Source organism: Vulpes vulpes, chromosome 16 (genome assembly GCF_048418805.1).
Source record: "Vulpes vulpes isolate BD-2025 chromosome 16, VulVul3, whole genome shotgun sequence".
Classification (NCBI taxonomy): domain Eukaryota; kingdom Metazoa; phylum Chordata; class Mammalia; order Carnivora; family Canidae; genus Vulpes; species Vulpes vulpes.
In genome coordinates this window covers 2,546,151-2,565,159 of record NC_132795.1, presented here as the reverse complement: position 1 = coordinate 2,565,159, position 19,009 = coordinate 2,546,151, and the positions used below count along the sequence as shown (strand labels likewise).

Here is a 19,009-nt window from a genome sequence, read left to right as displayed (position 1 = left end):
AAAACAGTAAAATAAAGGTGTGACCAGTTAGCCAAGTAAAAACCCCGCTGTTTACACTCGACACACCTAACACAAAAAGGATTCAGTGCAGGGGGATGAGGCAAGTACAAATAAAAATTACAAAGAGGTCACGGTCCTGCCAGCGAGGCAAGGCAAAGAGAAGGCACGGGAGAGGGGAGGGGGAGCTTCGCGGCCGGGCTGCAGCTGCCCGTGAGGAGCCTTCCCTAAAGTGGCCCCGGAGCCGTCCCTAATGTGGTCCCCAGAGCCGTCCCTAACGTGGCCCCGGAGCTGTCCCTAAGGTGACCCTTGGAGCCGTCCCTAAGGTGACCCTTGGAGCCGTCCCTAATGTGGTCCCCGGAGCCATCCCTAACGTGGCCCCCGAAGCCATCTCTAAGGTGACCCTTGGAGCCGTCCCTAACATGGTCCCTGGAGCCATCCCTAAGGTGACCCTTGGAGTCGTCCCTAAGGTGACCCTTGGAGCCGCCCCTAATGTGGTCCCCGGAGCCATCCCTAAGGTGACCCTTGGAGCCGTCCCTAATGTGGCCCCCGGAGCCATCCCTAAGGTGACCCTTGGAGCCGTCCTTAACGTGGTCCCCGGAGCCGTCCCTAACGTGGTCCCCGGAGCCATCCCTAAGGTGACCCTTGGAGCCATCCCTAACGTGGCCCCCAGAGCCATCCCTAAGGTGACCCTTGGAGCTGTCCCTAACGTGGCCCCTGGAGCCGTCCCTAAGGTGACCCTTGGAGCCATCCCTAAGGTGACCCTTGGAGCCGTCCCTAAGGTGACCCTTGGAGCTGTCCCTAATGTGGCCCCTGGAGCTGTCCCTAAGGTGACCCTTGGAGCCATCCCTAAGGTGACCCTTGGAGCCGTCCTTAATGTGGTCCCTGGAGCCGTCCCTAACGTGGTCCCCGGAGCCATCTCTAAGGTGACCCTTGGAGCCGTCCCTAACGTGGTCCCTGGAGCCGTCCCTAAGGTGACCCTTGGAGCCGTCCCTAATGTGGTCCCTGGAGCCGTCCCTAAGGTGACCCTTGGAGCCGTCCCTAATGTGGCCCCCAGAGCCATCCCTAAGGTGACCCTTGGAGCTGTCCCTAACGTGGTCCCCGGAGCCATCCCTAAGGTGACCCTTGGAGCCATCCCTAACGTGGCCCCCAGAGCCATCCCTAAGGTGACCCTTGGAGCTGTCCCTAACGTGGCCCCTGGAGCCGTCCCTAAGGTGACCCTTGGAGCCATCCCTAAGGTGACCCTTGGAGCCGTCCTTAATGTGGTCCCTGGAGCCGTCCCTAACGTGGTCCCCGGAGCCATCTCTAAGGTGACCCTTGGAGCCGTCCCTAACGTGGCCCCCGGAGCTCGGTGGGCCGGGCGGGGCCAGTGCCTGGGGTCGGTACCTGCACTCGGGCCTCGGTGAGCTTGGCCCTCTGCGCCAGCTCCTCCCTCGTGTAGATGTCGGGGTAGTGGGTTCTCTCGAAAGCTCGCTCCAGCTCTTCAAGCTGCTCCGCGGTGAAGGTGGTTCGGCTCCGGCGCTGCTTTCTCTTGAGGGGCAAGTCTGGTTCCGAGTCGATGTCCGAGCCTTCGTCCGACTGGGGCGCGGAGGCTAAATGCACAGGAGGGAAAGCGGTGAGCGGGCGTCGACACAGTCTGGCCGCGCTGAGCCCCGTCCTGGAGCCCCCGGGGCCTCCCGCGGACGCCCAGCCCCTCCTGCAGGGTTACGTATCAAGTGATAAGCAACCTCTTGCCCTACTTTGTCTCCGAGCCCCCAGGCAGATACCACTGTCCTGGGCATCTGTCACTCCGGGCCGCTCTGAAATCTCCGCAAACAGGGACGGGCATTAGTCCAGCCTGTGGTCCCGGAGCTTCGCCCTGAACGGTGGCCCATTTGCGTTTGAGAAGGAACCAAATTAATGTGGTTCCAAATAAACCTTCACTACCTTTTACATGACGAAAGCTGTTAACAAAAGTAATCTAAAAAAAATTCCAAAACTGACTTAGAATCTAAAAGTCCATAATGTGGGGGGGGCGCCTGGGGGGGGTACTCAGTCAGTTAAGCACCTGCTTTCGGCTCAGGTCATGATCTCAGGTCCTGGGTTCGAGCCCCAAGGTGAGCTCCCTGCTCAGCGGGGAGCCTGCTTCTCCCTGGCCCTCTGCCTGCCGCTCTGCCTACCTGTGCGCTCTCTCTGTCTCTCTCTCTGTGTCAAGTAAATAAACAGAATCTTTTTTTTCAAAAAGTCAATAATAGCAAATGGTTACAGGATTCCTACAAATTTATAGACTCTACTCCCATGAAAGAAATCATATTTAAATTTAGTCTCTTATCACTAGATACTGAGAAATATTTAAGGAGAGTTTAGATATTATTAATGAAAACCTCAAGAATAGGCTCAAGGAAAAGCAGGCATCATCTAGCAAACTGTCCCTACGCAGTAGTTCAGAGGCCCTGGGTCTCTCTGCTGAATGGTGAGCAGCTGCCCAGGACTCTGCCCAACTTGAGGAACACAGTGCAAAATAAAAATGTTCATCCCTGTGTTCAAAAATTATTACAAATTTTGGGATGGCCACAACAGAGCATAAAAACCAGAGGGCCCTCTGGGCGTGGGGCCGCGGGTGGGTGACTGCATAGGTCACGCGTCCCTGCAACCAGCCCTGCGGCGGGCCCTTCCCCAGCAAAGTCTGAAGTTGCCTGTGTTCGCAGGCATCAGGGGAGAGATCTTCCACACTGAGCGTGCAGGTATCTACGAAAGGGAAGGAGAACTGGGAAATTAGGAATTTGCCAGGATGATATGGTTTGACGTCGGTGCGTTCTGGACGTAACAGAGCACCTGTCCGCCTCTGCAGGGGTCTGAGGTTGGAGTCCAGCGGACACAGGGCTCTGGGAAGATAGCAGCCCTCTCCCCGAGGCCTTGGACATCCAGGCGCTCACAGATGGCCATCATGGGGCTCCCAGGCCACCTACCCAGCAGAACTCAGCAGCCCGAGTGGCCTTGCTCCTGAACACATCCAAACACGCTCTGAAAACTCCCCCCAAATAACTGGGGGATCCTCTGAGAAAGGGGCTGAGATTGCTGTTAGCAAACAAGGAAGGAAATCCAGAAACTTGTAGATTGGTAGTGTCACTGTCGAGGTAACTCCTTTGCACGCTCAGGCCGTATAGGACCTGGGGAGATCCAGGTGGTGCCAGGAGCAAGGTCAACATGCAGTACTTCCTACACCACTCATTCTCTTTTACCTTAAGCTCAAATTCAACTCTGCCCTACAGAAATCCAAAATGTCATTCTACGTCAGGATATAAGCTACCCAAAGGGGCGTGCATCCAAATAACCAAATAAAATGACATATCATTTTAGGGATTTTTTAAAAATGTCTAATACTTTTATAATTTATTCACATTCAAATCGTAAAATTAAAAGAGTGAATTCATAATCTATATGACTGAGGAAAACAGGTGCTTGTAGGGACACCTGGGTGGCTCAGGGGTTGAGCGTCTGCCTTCGGCTCAGATCGTGACCCCAGGGTCCCAGGATCGAGTCCTGTATCGGGCTCCCTGCAGGGAGCCTGCTCCTCCCTCTGCCTGTGTCTCTGCCTCTCTCTCTGTGTGTCTCTCATGAATAAATAAATAAAATCTTAAAAAAAAAAAAAAAGCAGGTGCTGGTACATAAAAGCAGAAGGGAACTATAATACATAGTGCATCTACTCTCTTAGCCATTATGCTTACTGGTTCAATCATGTTGTGTCATTTGAGATAAAATGGTCTCATTTGATATAAATCTCATTTTAGGATTCTTAAAAAAATAAAATAGACCTGCTTTAAATATGGGAATAGTTTAAAGGAGAACTTACATGCTAAGAAATGTGCCATTGATTGTACCATAAAATTCAAAAGCTCCCACTACAACTTACATGTGTATACGTTTGCTAAATGTGAGTCAAACTTTACAATGATAATTGGTGCATCATTGCCGAGCGATGGATCTTGAACTTTTGGAGCATCAGAATCACCCAAAAAGCTTATTAAAATCCAGACTGCTGACCACCCCCTCCACAGTTTCTGTTTGTGCGGGTGGTGGATGCCAACATTGTGGGTCCTAAGTGACCCTTTGAGAATTCCCTCAATAGAATATTTCAGATTATTATTTTCTCTCTTGAAATTCCCAAATACATACAATATTTCCGGCTGCAACTTATCCAAACAGTGTTTCCACATACATATTTTTGAATTATAAATAATATAGATTTCCCAAGAAACAGATTATTCTTTCCCCTAAGACAATAAATCACCACGCAATGGTTACCTTTCTTCACTTGCCCTGACCTTTCCGTCTTCTGTGAATTCAAGTGAAAAACCTAACAGCATTTAAAGACTGACCAAAAGATTCCCCTGCCTGTGAAAACCTTAAATCTTTGCTTCCACTCTCTCTTACTATGATCCCATTAGGATAATAGTATGTGGAAATTTTCATGTTTCCTCTGGGAGTCTCTAAGGTTATTAAATCCTCCCAAGTAAATATGATGTGCCATGCACTGTCAGGTCAATTAATCAAAACCATCTCTAGTTTCTGAAGAAAAAGGGGGCTCCATCAACTTACAAATACCAGTGAGAGTTAATTCCGAGGGTCGAGACCACCATGTTTCACCCTAACAGTCAACATCCCCCAGAATATAAGCTTTGTGAGCTCAAGGCCTTTCTCTGCCTTGTTCACTGCTGGTTGCCTTGGAACATAGTAGGTGTTCGATAAACACACGTTGACAGAATGGAAACTACTGGTAAAATTGCAGTTTTGAGCCAACACTGATTTCTCTGCCATTATTTTGCACCTTTAAATGGGAATTCTGCTCTTCTGAGTCTCCCAACATCTACTCGAAATGAGATCTGGGAGTTTCGATCCTCAAAAATGATCTAGAAGATTTTGCAAGTATTTGCCTACCTGAATATTTCCGGGAAATAACTGTCCATTTTTTCTGAGGATTGTGATGTTTAAAAAAGGGTGAAGAACCACCAATAGCTAATGATTAAAAAGACTTAGAACATCTGGGAGTTCTGTAGGACAGCCTTCACATAGAGGCTGAAAATAAAATTTTCTTTAACAGGCTAATAAGTCACTACTTGTATTTCTAGACTGTTTATTCAAAAGCAATCCAGTGGTCGTATCTAACTAGGAAAACCTCCGCAAGGCATCATTTCAAAAGACACTGAGGCAGTGACTTGCCTGATTTTTCTGCTGGAATGCTATCTGAACCAACTAATCCTTTTTGGCAATATGAAGCCACAGTTGTACAAGTTAATTCTAACTTTCCTCCATCTGTACACCCCAAAAGGATGTGGGCTTTAAAATATGTTAAGTCAGCAACCCAAGATTAATCTACCAGCTATGAAATACTAGCTATTTCTAAAGATGGAAATACTACTGGGTTTTTCTTATATCACTCAATAGATATAAAATGTATACTGAACATGACTGACAATAATGTCATGAACTTGAACCTTCAGTTTTTATCAAAGACAAATCTGATACTTAAAACCCATTTTAATAGCACAAAAGAAATAATTTTGTTGAAATATCTTTATTCAACTTTAGATACTAGATACAAAGTACCTAATCTGGCTAAATATTACACCAAAGTAAAAAAAAAAAAAAAAAAAGGCTTTTTTTTTTTTTTTTTCCAGACAGCCCCACCGAAAGATTGCAAGGCAGTTATCTAAATGAAGTAACAGATTGCAAGGATACAGCAACGAGATTAAACACACTCTCTTCGGTAAAATGATCTCTTTGGATTATTTCTGCTGACTGACCCTAATATTGAGGGGACATTTTCAATTACATTTAAGTTGCTCAGTCATATTCTACACATGCCTTCACAAAGTTTGCTCTATTATTCATTAAATAGAGACACTGTTCCCCAATTTGAAAATTTGGAGTCATGCTCCTAGGAAATCCATGTTAACATACAGACACTACGTGTTCATTAACTGAATTTAAATTTAAAACATTTTCTAAAAAAGAAATCCATGTTAACATATAATACGTGGCTTTTTTTTTTTTTAATACGTGGCTTTTTAAGTGGAGATTGAATTGCTTTAAATTGTGTAATTCTCAGATTTTTATCCCAATCCATATTCTTGTCAGATTTTTTTTTTCTTGTCAGATTTTTTAACTCTATTTTCAAAACCCCTTCACCATCCATTCTCTGACTTATCCATTCATGTGATTCAATGACTCCAATGAACCTGTAGCAAACCTTAGCAAGAAGACAAGGATTTCTCTCTCTTCCTAATGTAACTACACAAAGACCCTGTGAAATAAATACACCATTGTACAGAAAAAGGAAACTGAGACTCAAAGACATTATTCAGATCACATGACCAGGGACCCTAGGATTTGACCCAGGTCTATGGGGCATCAGAGGACATACTTTTTCTCTTCTAGCCTGGTATGTTCTAAATAGGTGCTAAGGTCCTCTCTCTCTTTCTCCCTCTGTCTGTCTGTCTGTCTGTCTCTCTCTCTCTCACACACACACACACACAGAGTCCTTTTAAAGAAGAGTACCAGAAACAAATCCAAACAGGGATTCCAATGCAAATTATTTAGCTGCTTGCTACCTATCACTCTCCTCTGTCCCAGATTTTCAAAAACGTCCTAGAATCGAATGAAATTTATGAAAGCACAACAGTTTGATTAATATTATACACTGAGTCAAATAATTTTCTAATTGAACTTAATTCAATCAACGAACATTTATTGAATTCTTTGCATATCTAAAGTGTAGCTGTTAAAATAAGGATAAAGCTCTAAGAAATGAATCAATTTACCAAAATAATGAATTTAATTCAGAAAACAAAATAGTCAGTCTGACCATCTGAAGTCCCCTTTAAGAATCACCACCGACTCCTGGTCCTACAATTCCCAGGTCCATCTAGAACATATTATTGATCACAAGTGGTTGAACTGATCACTCATTTTCTATCTTTACTAAATCCTTCTCTCTCTCTCTCTCTCTCTCTCTCTCTCTGCTATTAAAAACATGGTAGTGAAAGGATCTCACGTGCTGGAAAGTAACCTCAAACCATTTTTGGACAAAAGTGCAGGAATAAAAAACTTGAAATCTGTTGGGATAGTCACAAGTTATTCAGCAGACACCCTAGAGTGATCACAGGACAATATTGTCTCTCCTCAGGTGCCTCAGTGTTTCAGCTCGGAGCTTTGTAAGAAAGTTCCTTTCTTCCTTTTCTATCTCCAGCTAATTGTAGGTCTTAGGAGCCAAAGTTTTTAGTTATCCCAATGATTTCACTTAACTCCCAAGATTAACCTTGGGAAAGTGATCAGCATCGATTTTAAAAAAAAGATGAAGAAGAAGAAAAGAAAAAAAAGATCAAGCATAGGCCACAATCATACCCCGCAGGATTACAAATTCTTCCTTCGGAAACAAATCAAACTGGGAGGGGAACGCAGAAGTATTACCACCAGCGGACCAACCATGAAGTTTAATTAAAGAAGGAATTACAGAATTAGAGAGTATGTCTTTGTCCGTTAACCCCTTGTGACCTCTTCTGTAGCCCGAAGAAATATTTCATCCTAGTTAACGCTATTATACATGAGATCTTCCCTCAATTTTATAGGGATTTAGTCACGTGGAATTCTATAATTATGGGTTTCCAGACCAATATAATTCAGAGATGGGAGACAGGCAAAAAATGGAGAAACAAAATAATTCACAAGCATGAATTTGGCACACTGTCTTTCTTCTCAGCAAGACCTTTCATTTGAATAATTAAAGAATCAAAACATGACAACCATTTAAACTCTATGTTTGTCCCAGATAGAACACAATGCAATTTACAGACACAGAGGAGGTTTGGGGGGGTTGGGGATCTCTCTCTGCGGGCTCTGAGGCTGACGTCCTTAGTCATCGGTCATTTCCTCGAAGATGGCCCCAGACCAAATCGGATGAGGTCTTTCCATCTGTCATCTTTGCAAGCTAGACTTTTGTACTTAAAGCTGTGTCTCGCTGATTAAAAATAATAATAATAATAATAAATTAAAATGAACCTAGGAATCGTGCCTGAGAGCTCCCTGAGCTCATTTCCTCCCATGTCTGGCAGGGATATGCCACAGGGTCTTCCAACGGGTCAGCTCGAAGTCGGGTGCACCTGCTTGGCTGACCGCAGACTGTCTCCCGTGCTGGCGACTCTCACCATGCAACGTGAACGGGACGTTGGGACAGCTCACTGTTCTCTGCTGTGAAGTGAGTGGCCCTTTTACACTGAGAGAGATGTGAATGACCTCTCTCGTGTTTACTCGGGTGAAAGCCAGGAGGAGGGAAGCAAGACCGATATTCCCTCACAGACCCAGAGTAAATGACAAATGACATTTTCCCTTTGTGATCTTTGGGATTTTTGTTGACTTATTTGGAGCCTTTTGTTGGATCCCAAGAAATGGCCTGTGGCTGAGGCCTATTCTCCCGATTTCCACGCTCCATCTGTGGAATCCATCAACGGGGCATTTACCCTCATTCAGGGCTCTGACACCTGCCTGGCAGGGAGCAGCAGACACAAAGAAAGCCGGGAGTGGATGAGAAAGGGGAGGTTGGTTTTTTTTTTCCAGAGGAGGGAGGAGAGAGGGGGAGGTTGAAATGGATGCACAGTAGGGGTTAATCCAAGCCAGTTGAGAGACTTCAGCACCTGGAAGCTTCTCTTCCACATTAATTCACAAGCTGAGAAGTAATCGGTGACATTATTTTTTTTAAGTGTGTTTAAACTGTACACACGTCAAGGAAAGAAAAGAGATACAGGAAAGGAAAGGGATACACCTCGGAAAGCAATAAACGGAAGATTTAGGAGAGAATCCCAAGGTAGATCTAGAAAGCCTGCTTGACCTAACACACCATCCAGCATCAAAGCGAACTCCGCAGAACTCCTAAGTCGGGAGCTAGGAGCTGAGGAGCTGATATTTTGTTAGTTGCTAAACCAGGGGAGATGGTTTATAACCTCATCAGTGGCCCATCTGGGGGGGGGCGAGGGGGGCTTGTTTTGTTTCTGTTGCCTCTACAACTTCTCCAAAAGTGCCAGCCTCGAATCTTTAACAAAGTCCAAAAAAGATAATAGAATAGAATAGAATAGAATAGAATAGAATAGAATAGAATAATAGGATAGGATGAGATGGGAAGGGATAGGATGGGATAGGATGAGAATAAAATAAATAATAAAATAAAATAAAATAAATAAAATGTAGGACAATCTATGGTAAGAATATCGTGGGCTTTCTGGCAGAAAGGTTCTTTTCAGAACACTAAGTCTAACTCCGAGCCTCCGCCATCGGGCACTCCTGCTCCTGCCCCGCAGCGGCTTGGGGCTGCAGCACTGTACGGCATCCCCCTCCCCTCTGACCCAAGCCCTTCCCTCGGAAGCCGCCTTCTCCCAGCACGGGGTCATTAGAAGGAAAATAAGCTCCTGCCAGGTTGGTGCTAATCAAAATAGCACAAATAAACCCTGACACTCAACAACTCCCCGAGTGCCTGCTGCCCTGGGAGGAGAGTACAGATTGGTTCTGAACCCGCCGGGGCGCGGGGCGGCAGCCACAGGCCCGCCTGCACCCCCACCCCCCCACCCCCACCACCACCCCCTCCCCGCCCGGCCTCCAGCCCCGGGCCGGGCGAGCGCACACCACGGACCGCTGGGTGTTCACCTAAGATAAGGGCCCCGAGCCGGCACACCTGGCCAGGCAGCTTGCGAGCCAGGTAACCCCAGGGCCGGCGTCCCGAGAACTTTGAATGTCAGGTGCAGGCTTGGACCGAGAAACCTCGCTCTGGATGCAGTCCCGTCCCAACAGCTGTCGCCTCCTCACCCTTCGTCACCCAGAAGGTCCCCTTTGTAACAACGAGGCTAGAGAGAGAGCCTTGCTCTGCGTGCGGGCGTCGCAGCCGAGCTCGTGGGCCTTCTTCCTAACAGGACGTTGAAGCACACGGGAGCCTGCGCCCCTTCCCTGCCCCGACCCGGCAGCAGCCCGGCGGCTTGAAACCGCAGGCTTCCCGCGAGCAGGACCGCTCCGGCTCAGAGGCCCTGACGCTGCCCAGATGAACCCTCTCTGCCGGGCCGCGGGTGCACAAGGGCCGCCTTTACGAAAGGGATCTGTCACCGAGAAGAGATGAAGTCGCCCTTCCCACCCCACCGCCCCTGCGAAGGATTTTTATTTGCAATTTTTTTTTTTCTTTTTTTGATGATTGCCTTGAAAACTCCATGGTAACTGCCACCAGGGCGTTTCAAAGAGAAGACGAGAGGAAAGCCCCAAGAAAATGTGTTGCTATTCAATTAGGAGAGCTGATGAGTTAACTAATTAATCAGGGAACAGCTTTCGAAGAATAGTCTCCCGTGATAAGAATTTCCCCCCCTCGAGAGCTTCAAAGTCGGTCATAATTAAAATTAAGACCCAGCGCTCTCTGGGCAGGCGAGTCTCGGTGGCCCTCGAAGCAGGGAGCTGGCTCTGGTCTCGCTGGGACCGGGCGGCACAGGGCAAGGGAAGGTGACTTGCAGGCCGAAGGGGGAACAGGTAAACAGCAGCCGCCGAGAGAGGAAAGGAGCCAAGTGACTTTTATTTACAATCGCCAAGAGAGAGGCTATTACTGACCATATGTGCCACAATTGCCCTCTTATCACGGGCTGGCCATCATGTCCTTTGGGAGCTGTTAATGAACTGGGTAATTGAGCTGCTGACATGTGTTACCAAAACAAAACAATAGGAAGAAGAGACAAATGAACATTTTATTTGCCAATCAGAGTAGGTTCAGCTTTTCACAGAGCTGCCGCTAAGTAACTGGCTGAATGCATAAAACAGTGCATTGAAAGCAAGCAGATGCAAGCACAATAATAGTTAACTGACAGCTTATGGCCCATCTGTGCTTAACATTTTGTTAAAGAAATTACTTGACTTGCTAAAGAGACAAATCATACAGCTGCCCCGAGCGCGGCATTGTAAGAGATAAATCATTAGCTAAACTGTTTCATGCTTAAAATGACAATGCTTATTAACAGTTATGTGGGGACATTTTGTCAGCACAGCTTGACGCAGTTATTACTTGCTAAAAATGTGGCAACTCGTAGATATTCAAGAGGACGGGGTTGGGGGGGGGACACTGCGCACAATCTGAGAGAACGGTGGGCGTTTTGAGTCTCTGATGGTGAAATGTGCATTTCTAAGATGACACAAATGGAGGGGAAAACAAAACAAGACAAAAACAACACACAAACCAACCTGTGAAACGGACCACAAGACCATGTGCCATGGGGCAATCACGGACCTTCCTGCCGTTTGCACCTTATTGACCCAGGACGGCAAATGCTCCCATTCTGGGGTGAGAGCCATTGATGTCACCCACGATATTAGAACAAAAAAAATAATAATAATAAGCAGCTTAAGGAGTAACGGCGTCTAGCCCCTTTACTTTCTCAAACATATTCACCTTCCTCCTTTGGAAAAGGATCTCTCTAAGAGGGAAAGAAAAATCATGCTGCAAAAGATTGGCTTTATGAGAGGACTGAGCTTATGTTTTCGTTACTTGAATTGAAACCACATTTTTTTGGGTCCAAGCGTGGTTCAGCCAGTGCCATGGAGAGCGACTTACCTCTGAAATCATTTCTGTGTAAACTGGTTAACGAGAGGCAAAACAGGGATCTCTCAAAGCCCGTTTTGTGATGATTCCTTTGACATTCTGGGCAAAATTAACTCAAGAGTAGCTATCGTGGTATAAAAAAGGCTGCGATTCTGACTCACTGACAGCCTATGAGGGCCAGCCCCTGCTTCCTTCCTCCTTTAGGTATATTTTCTTTCATCTCTCCCAAAAAAAACCTATTTGGAGGCGGATTGTCATCCCCATCTTATGGATGAGAAAAAAAGGAGGTCTAGAGTAATGTAACCTACGTGATCCATGAGAACTCGGAGAGGTTATCCAAATATAAGATCATATATATCGGGATCCCTGGGTGGCGCAGCGGTTTGGCGCCTGCCTTTGGCCCAGGGCGCGATCCTGGAGACCCGGGATCGAATCCCACGTCAGGCTCCCGGTGCATGGAGCCTGCTTCTCCCTCTGCCTGTGTCTCTGCCTCTCTCTCTCTCTCTGTGTGACTATCATAAATAAATAAAAATTTAAAAAAAAAAAAAAAAAAAAAAAAAAAAAAAAAAAAAAAAAGATCATATATATCGAATATGAGATCTAATTAACATCACCATTGGAGGAACAAAACTGATGTGGGTTGGAAGGAAAACTGAAGCCAATATCATCACATTTTTTTCCCTTCCTGGCCTACCGTGCCAGGACTCAGATGTCACAGTCAACCCCGTAAATCAGTTGTGAAAACATGACCATAAAAGGTGAGCCGTCTTCTCGGCGGTGGTTGGTGGATGTGAAAATTATGTTATGCACAGTTACTAACAAAGTTTCTGGCAGTGAAATGTAAACCCTAGCTATATATACAGGGCTTTCAATAAGACACAATTAGACTTGTGACACGGTCGACAAAGACAAAGAACCACCCTGCCTTCATCTTTATTTCCCACAATTGGATATTTTTGCGATTATGGGCACCAGTCATGTTCAAGTCAACGAATGAACCCAAGCAGGATGTAGAAAAGAGGTAACAAGTGACACAAAGAGCCTTTCATGGGACAGGAAACAAAAGAATGCTTTTGCCACCCTTATTAAGACGAGACTACCAAAGACACACAAAACCTAAACAACTAAAATGTTATCCACAGCTACATTTTGCCAAGATTAGCATGACAGGAGATGTTTGGAAAAACAGAAGAAAGGCAGATTTTTTTGTTTTTGTTTTTGTTTTTTGTTTTGTTTCGAAAGGCAGATTTAAGAAGAAAGTTAAATACCATACTTTTTTTCGTGCCACAAACCTCCACCAAGAGATAAATGACTAAGCGACCGGAGATGCCAGGGCAAAGCTTTTACAGAACTGCAGGCTCATCAGATCTCCCAGGCCAGCCCCTGTGTTTTGTAGCTGAAGCCCAGGGAGCGAGGAGGGTTGCCCCAAATCACACATCCTTCAAAAAACAGCTCTGGGCTACCTCGAATGTGGCTGATACGGTCTCTTCTCTTCGACACCAAGGTTGCAAATGTGAATAATGTATGGAGGAGGCACCCGGGGGGCTCTGGGGTTGAGTGGCTGCCTTCAGCTCAGGGCGTGACCCCAGGGTCCCGGGATCGAATCCCGCATCGGGCTCCCCGCAGGAAGCCTCCTTCCCCCTCTGCCTGTGTCTCTGCCTCTCTCCCTGAGTCTCTCATGAATAAATAAAATCTTGAAAAAAATAATGTATGGAGCTGAACCTCAGAAAGTAAAACTCAAATCACCAAGCTCCCACTGCAGTGCTCTCTCCACGGAGGCCACGCAGGAGTCTATATAGCAGATAATCCAGCCATGCCCTGCAGCAACAGGAAGATTAAATGGCCTCTCAAGGCTGAAAAACCTAGATACATTATTTACCAAATAACAGAGCCACAGACTCTGTGAGCCTGCGATCTTTACTACAGAGGCCAAATTAATACATAGATGCTCTAGCTGACGCCCCCCATACGGCATTTCCAGATTGTTTCTTTGCTTTTTGTTTCCTATAGGGTTCCACAAGGAAGAAAGGGGGCAGCGCAGGAAGCTTGTTTTGAAAACCCAAATCTTATCTGGATCCATTATCGCTTGTTGGGAGGTAGGAAGGTAATAAGTGGACACAAGTGAAAGAGGAAACTTTTCCTGGAGGCCACAGAGAAGCCTCGGCTCCCTTCTCGCTGGCACAGGAATTAGTGGCGACATCTAGGTCACCATCAGAAATCATGCGCCGAAAGGCCACCAGGCAGGAAAGGCTTCGCCAGAGGCTGGGAGGAGAAGGATGAGGAAGAGACGGTGATCGCTCCCCCTCGTCCCGCACAGGTATGAGGCTCAGGTGTGGGGGGTTGGCCAAGCGGTCGGGATGACTGGGGAGACCATACGAATGACTTACCACCCCCCTTAGATGGGGACAGCTGCTTTTGGAAATTTTGTTTTCTCTTCTTGTCACCACTGAACTCAGAAGAGGTGATCGATTCCAGAGGTTTTGGCAAACGAACTGTAAGTCTTGGTGGAAGGCCTCCTGCTCTGGAGACAAGTCGATCTACTCCAGGTGCCCACTTGGCTGGCCACTTCCTCTCGGATTTGGGGAAAGCTGTCTAACCTCTGAGCCAGCTTTTTTCCTTAATGAAATGTGGTTCAAAACACCTGCTTCCAAGGCTGATTTATAGGAAAGGTGATAGGGGAACCTGGGAGCTCAGCGATTTAGCGCCTGCCTTTGGCTCAGGTCGGGATCCCGGGGTCCCGGGGTCGAGTCCCGCATCGGGCTCCCCGCAGGGAGCCTGCTTCTCCCTCTGCCTGTGTCTCTGCCTCTCCCTGTGTCTCTCATGAATAAATAAATGTTTTAAAAAAATAAAAAGGAAAGGTGATAGATTGTAAAGCGCAAAAGGGTTCCCAATAAACGAGATGTCCTCGGCAAACGCAGCCCCCTCTGCCTCCTTCGCTTTTGTATCATCCAAGCTCACCGGGCATAAAGGAGTAGCAGGAGGAAAATGCTCTCTGTTTTAAGACTGAGAGAAAAGCAATCACCAGAACTTTCTAAGAATTCCCAAATTTGTGAGATGAGAGCATCGTCCGATGTCTCATCTGCTCCCTCTTTCGAAGATCCTGCCCATAATCAGCCAATGTGTATGTATTCACTTAAAAGGATATTCAGCTCTTGCTCCATATCTAATTATCTTAAAAATCCAAAGCGTTGGCCAGGGTACGCTAGTCATGGCCCAGGACACGTGCCTGCGCTGTGGGATCAACGATGAAGGCAGCTATGAAGGTGAATACATCCTGTGCTCCCAAGTACCTCGGGCCTACACGAGAAGGCTGGCTGAACAAAAACCAGGGAACTAGCCTGTAAGAAATGAAGTACACTTGGGCTCTCCTTTATGCCAACATTCATTTTGGTTTCCATGGGAAGGAACCTTGAACGTTGTCTGCTTGGGGGCAAATCCCCTTCTTCCCTCATGCCTCTTGATATGTGTCTAAATAGCAAAATGAAATACAGCTTTGAGCAATTCACTCTCTGATCATTTTGATTCGTGTCCACAGCTGATGCGAACAGGTCAGGCACCCAACCTCAGGAAAAAAAAAAAAAAGAAAAATGCCAAGCATTTCTTCAGTAGCCGGCTGCTTCATGAATTCCTGGACAACTGCCTTGCCTTTTCAGGAACAAGGTTTCAGAACTGAAGGGGAATGAATAAGGATGTGCTAGGAAGAAGAGAGTAATGGAGAGAAGAAAGAAGAGAAGAGGGTCAACGTTGCCATCCTAGCAAAGACGAGTCAGAATGCGCTAAGTGACTTCAGAGTCAGTGGGCTGACCCCGGGCACTCCTTTCCCAAAAGACTGATGACAAGTCCTTTTGAGTTGGGAAGGCCTGCTCGGAAGGACGGGAGTGGGAGAGCGAGGCTCTGAAAACATGTCCTGATCCTTGGCAGCTTTGAATAAATTACAGACCCTCTTGGATGCAGACCAAAGATAGTCCTACTCATGTTTTCCACCCACGCCAGCCAGTGATTTTTAACTGGGAATCACCCCATCAATACGTCAGGGCAACGCCAATATTTAATTCAATTCAAACTCCAGTCCTGCTCTTCCGCTACCCCACCATAAGTTTATCCCTAAGAAGAGTTTGTCGGACAAGATATAGTTCCTATTTTTGGTACATTTTTCTTTTCACATTATAAATGTGTATTATGTTATAAAATGAAATTTGGGTGGTGCCTAAAAATAAAAATAAAAAAACAACAATAATCCCAGAATCCAAAACAATCACTATTGATTTTAAATTAGGGAGTTAGGTTAAATAAATGGTTGGTTGGATGGATGGATGGATGGATGGATGGATGGATAGATGTAGCAAAAGTGAGATACTTAGTTTCTTTTCATCCTTTTGTTCTGTGTATATTATTAACAAAATGTACGTTTTTAAAAACTTTTTCTTGAGGACGCCTGGGTGGCTCAGTGGTTAAGCATCTGCCTTCAGCTCAGGGTGTGACCCCAGGGTCCTGGGATCAAGTCCCGCATCAGGCTCCCTACAGGGAGCTTGCTTCTCCCTCTGCCTGTGTCTCTGACTCTCTCTGTTGTGTCTCATGAATAAATAAATACAATCTTAAAAAAAAACTCTTTCTTGATCCACTACACCTTAAAAAGGTAAATAAAAAACTTAAAAATTTAAAAAAAAACAGAAGAGTAAATAAAACTTTTCCCTCCAGCAAATAATTCCAGTGAGTTTATCTTTGTTGTTTTAGTAACCACAATAGATTTGGTTGATAGTATGACTGACATGTGAAAATTTAACTTGAGTTCTGAAATGATGTAGCACTGTTCCTGCCAGTTTGCTCATGTACACCTGTAGATACATTTGAATGTGCAAATATGAGTGTTTGCCCGTCTCCATACACGAGGACCACGGTGAATGGCATGTATTCACATTGCGTTCCCATGATGCAGGCATGTAATTCATTCAAACGAGCACAGAGGCTGTTCCTTACATCTCACTGTAAATGAGCCAGTTGTATTCAGATCTTACCAAAGCCTGAAGCGTCAGAGGTGGTTGTCTTTACCGACCACTCCTGTCAATCCTCACCCCCATTTCTAACCAGGCTGTAGCTAAGTAACCAGGGCCGCTACAATGCTTCCTTCTCCCTGAGAGAAGCCAGAGCAGGACCAGTGCGTGAATATCTGAGCATAAGACTGTGCGCAGAGAGAGACAGCGGCTAGAGAAGAAAACCAACAGAAGAAAATCAGCTGAAGCACAGCAAGACGATACCCCGGGTACATAATAATGTAAACTACGGGGGCAAAAATTAGGAATACGTCACTGTTTAAAATTTTCGTTTCCACTGCTTTCATGGTGATCATGTTGTTGTTGTGTTAGATTTTATTTATTTATTCATGAGAGACACAGGCAGAGAGAGAAGCAGGCTCCATGCAGGGAGCCTGACATGGGACTCGATCACGGGACTCCAGGATCATGCCCTGGGCCGAAGGCAGGCGCTCAACCGCTAAGCCACCCAGGGATTTCCCTGGTGATCATGTTTTATGTTAAACTTGAGGTTTGGCATAGAACGTGAAAAGCTAGAAATCACTTTAAATCATCATCAGATCTTTAACCTTACAGACTAAAAGCAAAACAAAACTGAGTTTCAAACAGCATGACACCTCTATCAACACCTGGCTTGTTAGCAGCAGAGTTAAATCTCAAAATCTCAAAACTCAAAACCTGTGAATGCTAAAGTCTGGCTCTTTCCTCTCTATCACACTGGCAATTCATAATTTTCTGTGGATCTCTAGTTGAACTGACTTATATTTTTCAATCAGCTATAGTAGCTAGAGTCCCCCTACTGAAATCACTGAATCTAAAAGATGAATGAGGAGCACCTGGCTGGCCCAGTCGGTAGAGCACATGACTCTTGATCTCGGGGGTCTTGACTTCAAGCTCCATGTTGGATGTAGAGCTTACTTTAAATAAGTACATACAGTATACATAAATAAAAATACATAAAAATACATAAAGCATTTTTAATTAAGAAAATTAAGATGAATAAAATGAAATGAGGCACTTTTGATTCAAATAGGGCCTGGGGGAGAAAATAAGCATTAACCTCTCAAGCATTCCATATACACATAGCCAACATGATGCTGTTTTCGTACCTAAAATTTTTTTAAGGATTTTATGTATGTATTCATGAAAGACACAGAGAGAGGCAGAGACAGAGGCAGAGGGAGAACAGGCTCCATGCAGGGAGCCCAATGCAAGACTCGATCCCAGGACCCCAGGGTCACACCCTGAGCCAAAGGCAGACGCTCAAACGCTGAGCCACCCAGGCGTCCCTGTGCCTAAATTTTAACATTCTTTACCTCATAGCTTTATTACAACTCTGTGAGTTGGACATTGTCATCCTTTCCTTAAAAATAAAGTTGACACAAAGTGTTCAAAAGGACCCGCCCAAAGTCTCAGCAAGCCAACTAGGTGCTAGTCAACTAAGCGCCAAGAAGATAATCACCAGTCTTCCTCTTAAAATGCACAAAAATGATTTCTATCATCTATTAGAGTCATTCACAAGTTCCTTCACTCCAGTAACATGTATATTCAAATATTGTTCACTGATAACTATTGTTCTAAGAAATAACGATTTATGTATTTCTGAGTAAATCGGCTTTAAAACATAGAAAGTTATTAATTAATGTGAAGTTGAACATGTACACAAAAATCTGCTAAGGGTTCACTGAGAGGAATTTAAAGTTTTATTTGGACCAGAACAAACCCGTGTTCCAGAACCCCAGGGGCTTGCCAAAATAGGCCAAGGAAGGATTGATCATATCTTGACTTTCTTGCCCTCACCCATTGCTCCACCTGGAGTGCCTTTCTGCCCATCTTGACATGATGTCCACATAGGTCTCAAAACCCAGATCCACAAAACTTCTCCTGAACCTCCCACTCATCAATACCCTTCCTTTCTCTGTACTTTGAGAGCACTTCGTATTTTCCATATATTTAGCACTTGTCATTCTCAACTCAACTACTGACCAAACTTTAAGGTCAACTCTTTTGTAGCCACATAGTCCTAAGACTGACCTCTTCCTTGGATTTGTATGAATTTAGCTGTGGGTCCCAGCAGACTTTTTCATTCAAAGGGTCAAACAGTCACAGGTCAGGAAAGCAACTAGTAAGTCCATACAGACAAATCTAACAAATGCAAACCCTGCCAAAGAGCAGGTTCTGAGAAATCTTGGTTCTTTGCTTGCCAGTTGAGTAGTTCTGCAAGCAAAAAATTAGAGGCCGTTCTATGAGCAGTGGCTTCATGTGTCAAAAGTCAATGGTTACTTTGACTGCTGTGATGCTGGGAAGCTTACAAATGAAGAGAAACAGACTGATGGTGCCATGGCTTTATCACAAAATAAGGAAAGAATAACTGAAAGAGGCATGAAGA

General features: G+C 45.5%; 1 protein-coding gene across 3 annotated transcripts in view; it reads right to left on the bottom strand.

Moving 5' to 3' along the window:
- PAX3 (paired box 3) overlaps nucleotides 1-19,009 on the bottom strand; it is a 97,566-nt gene that overhangs the window by 30,816 nt on the left and 47,741 nt on the right. For all 3 annotated transcript variants that reach the window (XM_072742985.1, XM_026002043.2, XM_026002044.2), the window contains exon 5: nucleotides 1,384-1,589. In XM_072742985.1, coding sequence (XP_072599086.1) covers nucleotides 1,384-1,589 — 206 coding nt within the window. The remainder of the gene's footprint in view (nucleotides 1-1,383; nucleotides 1,590-19,009) is intronic.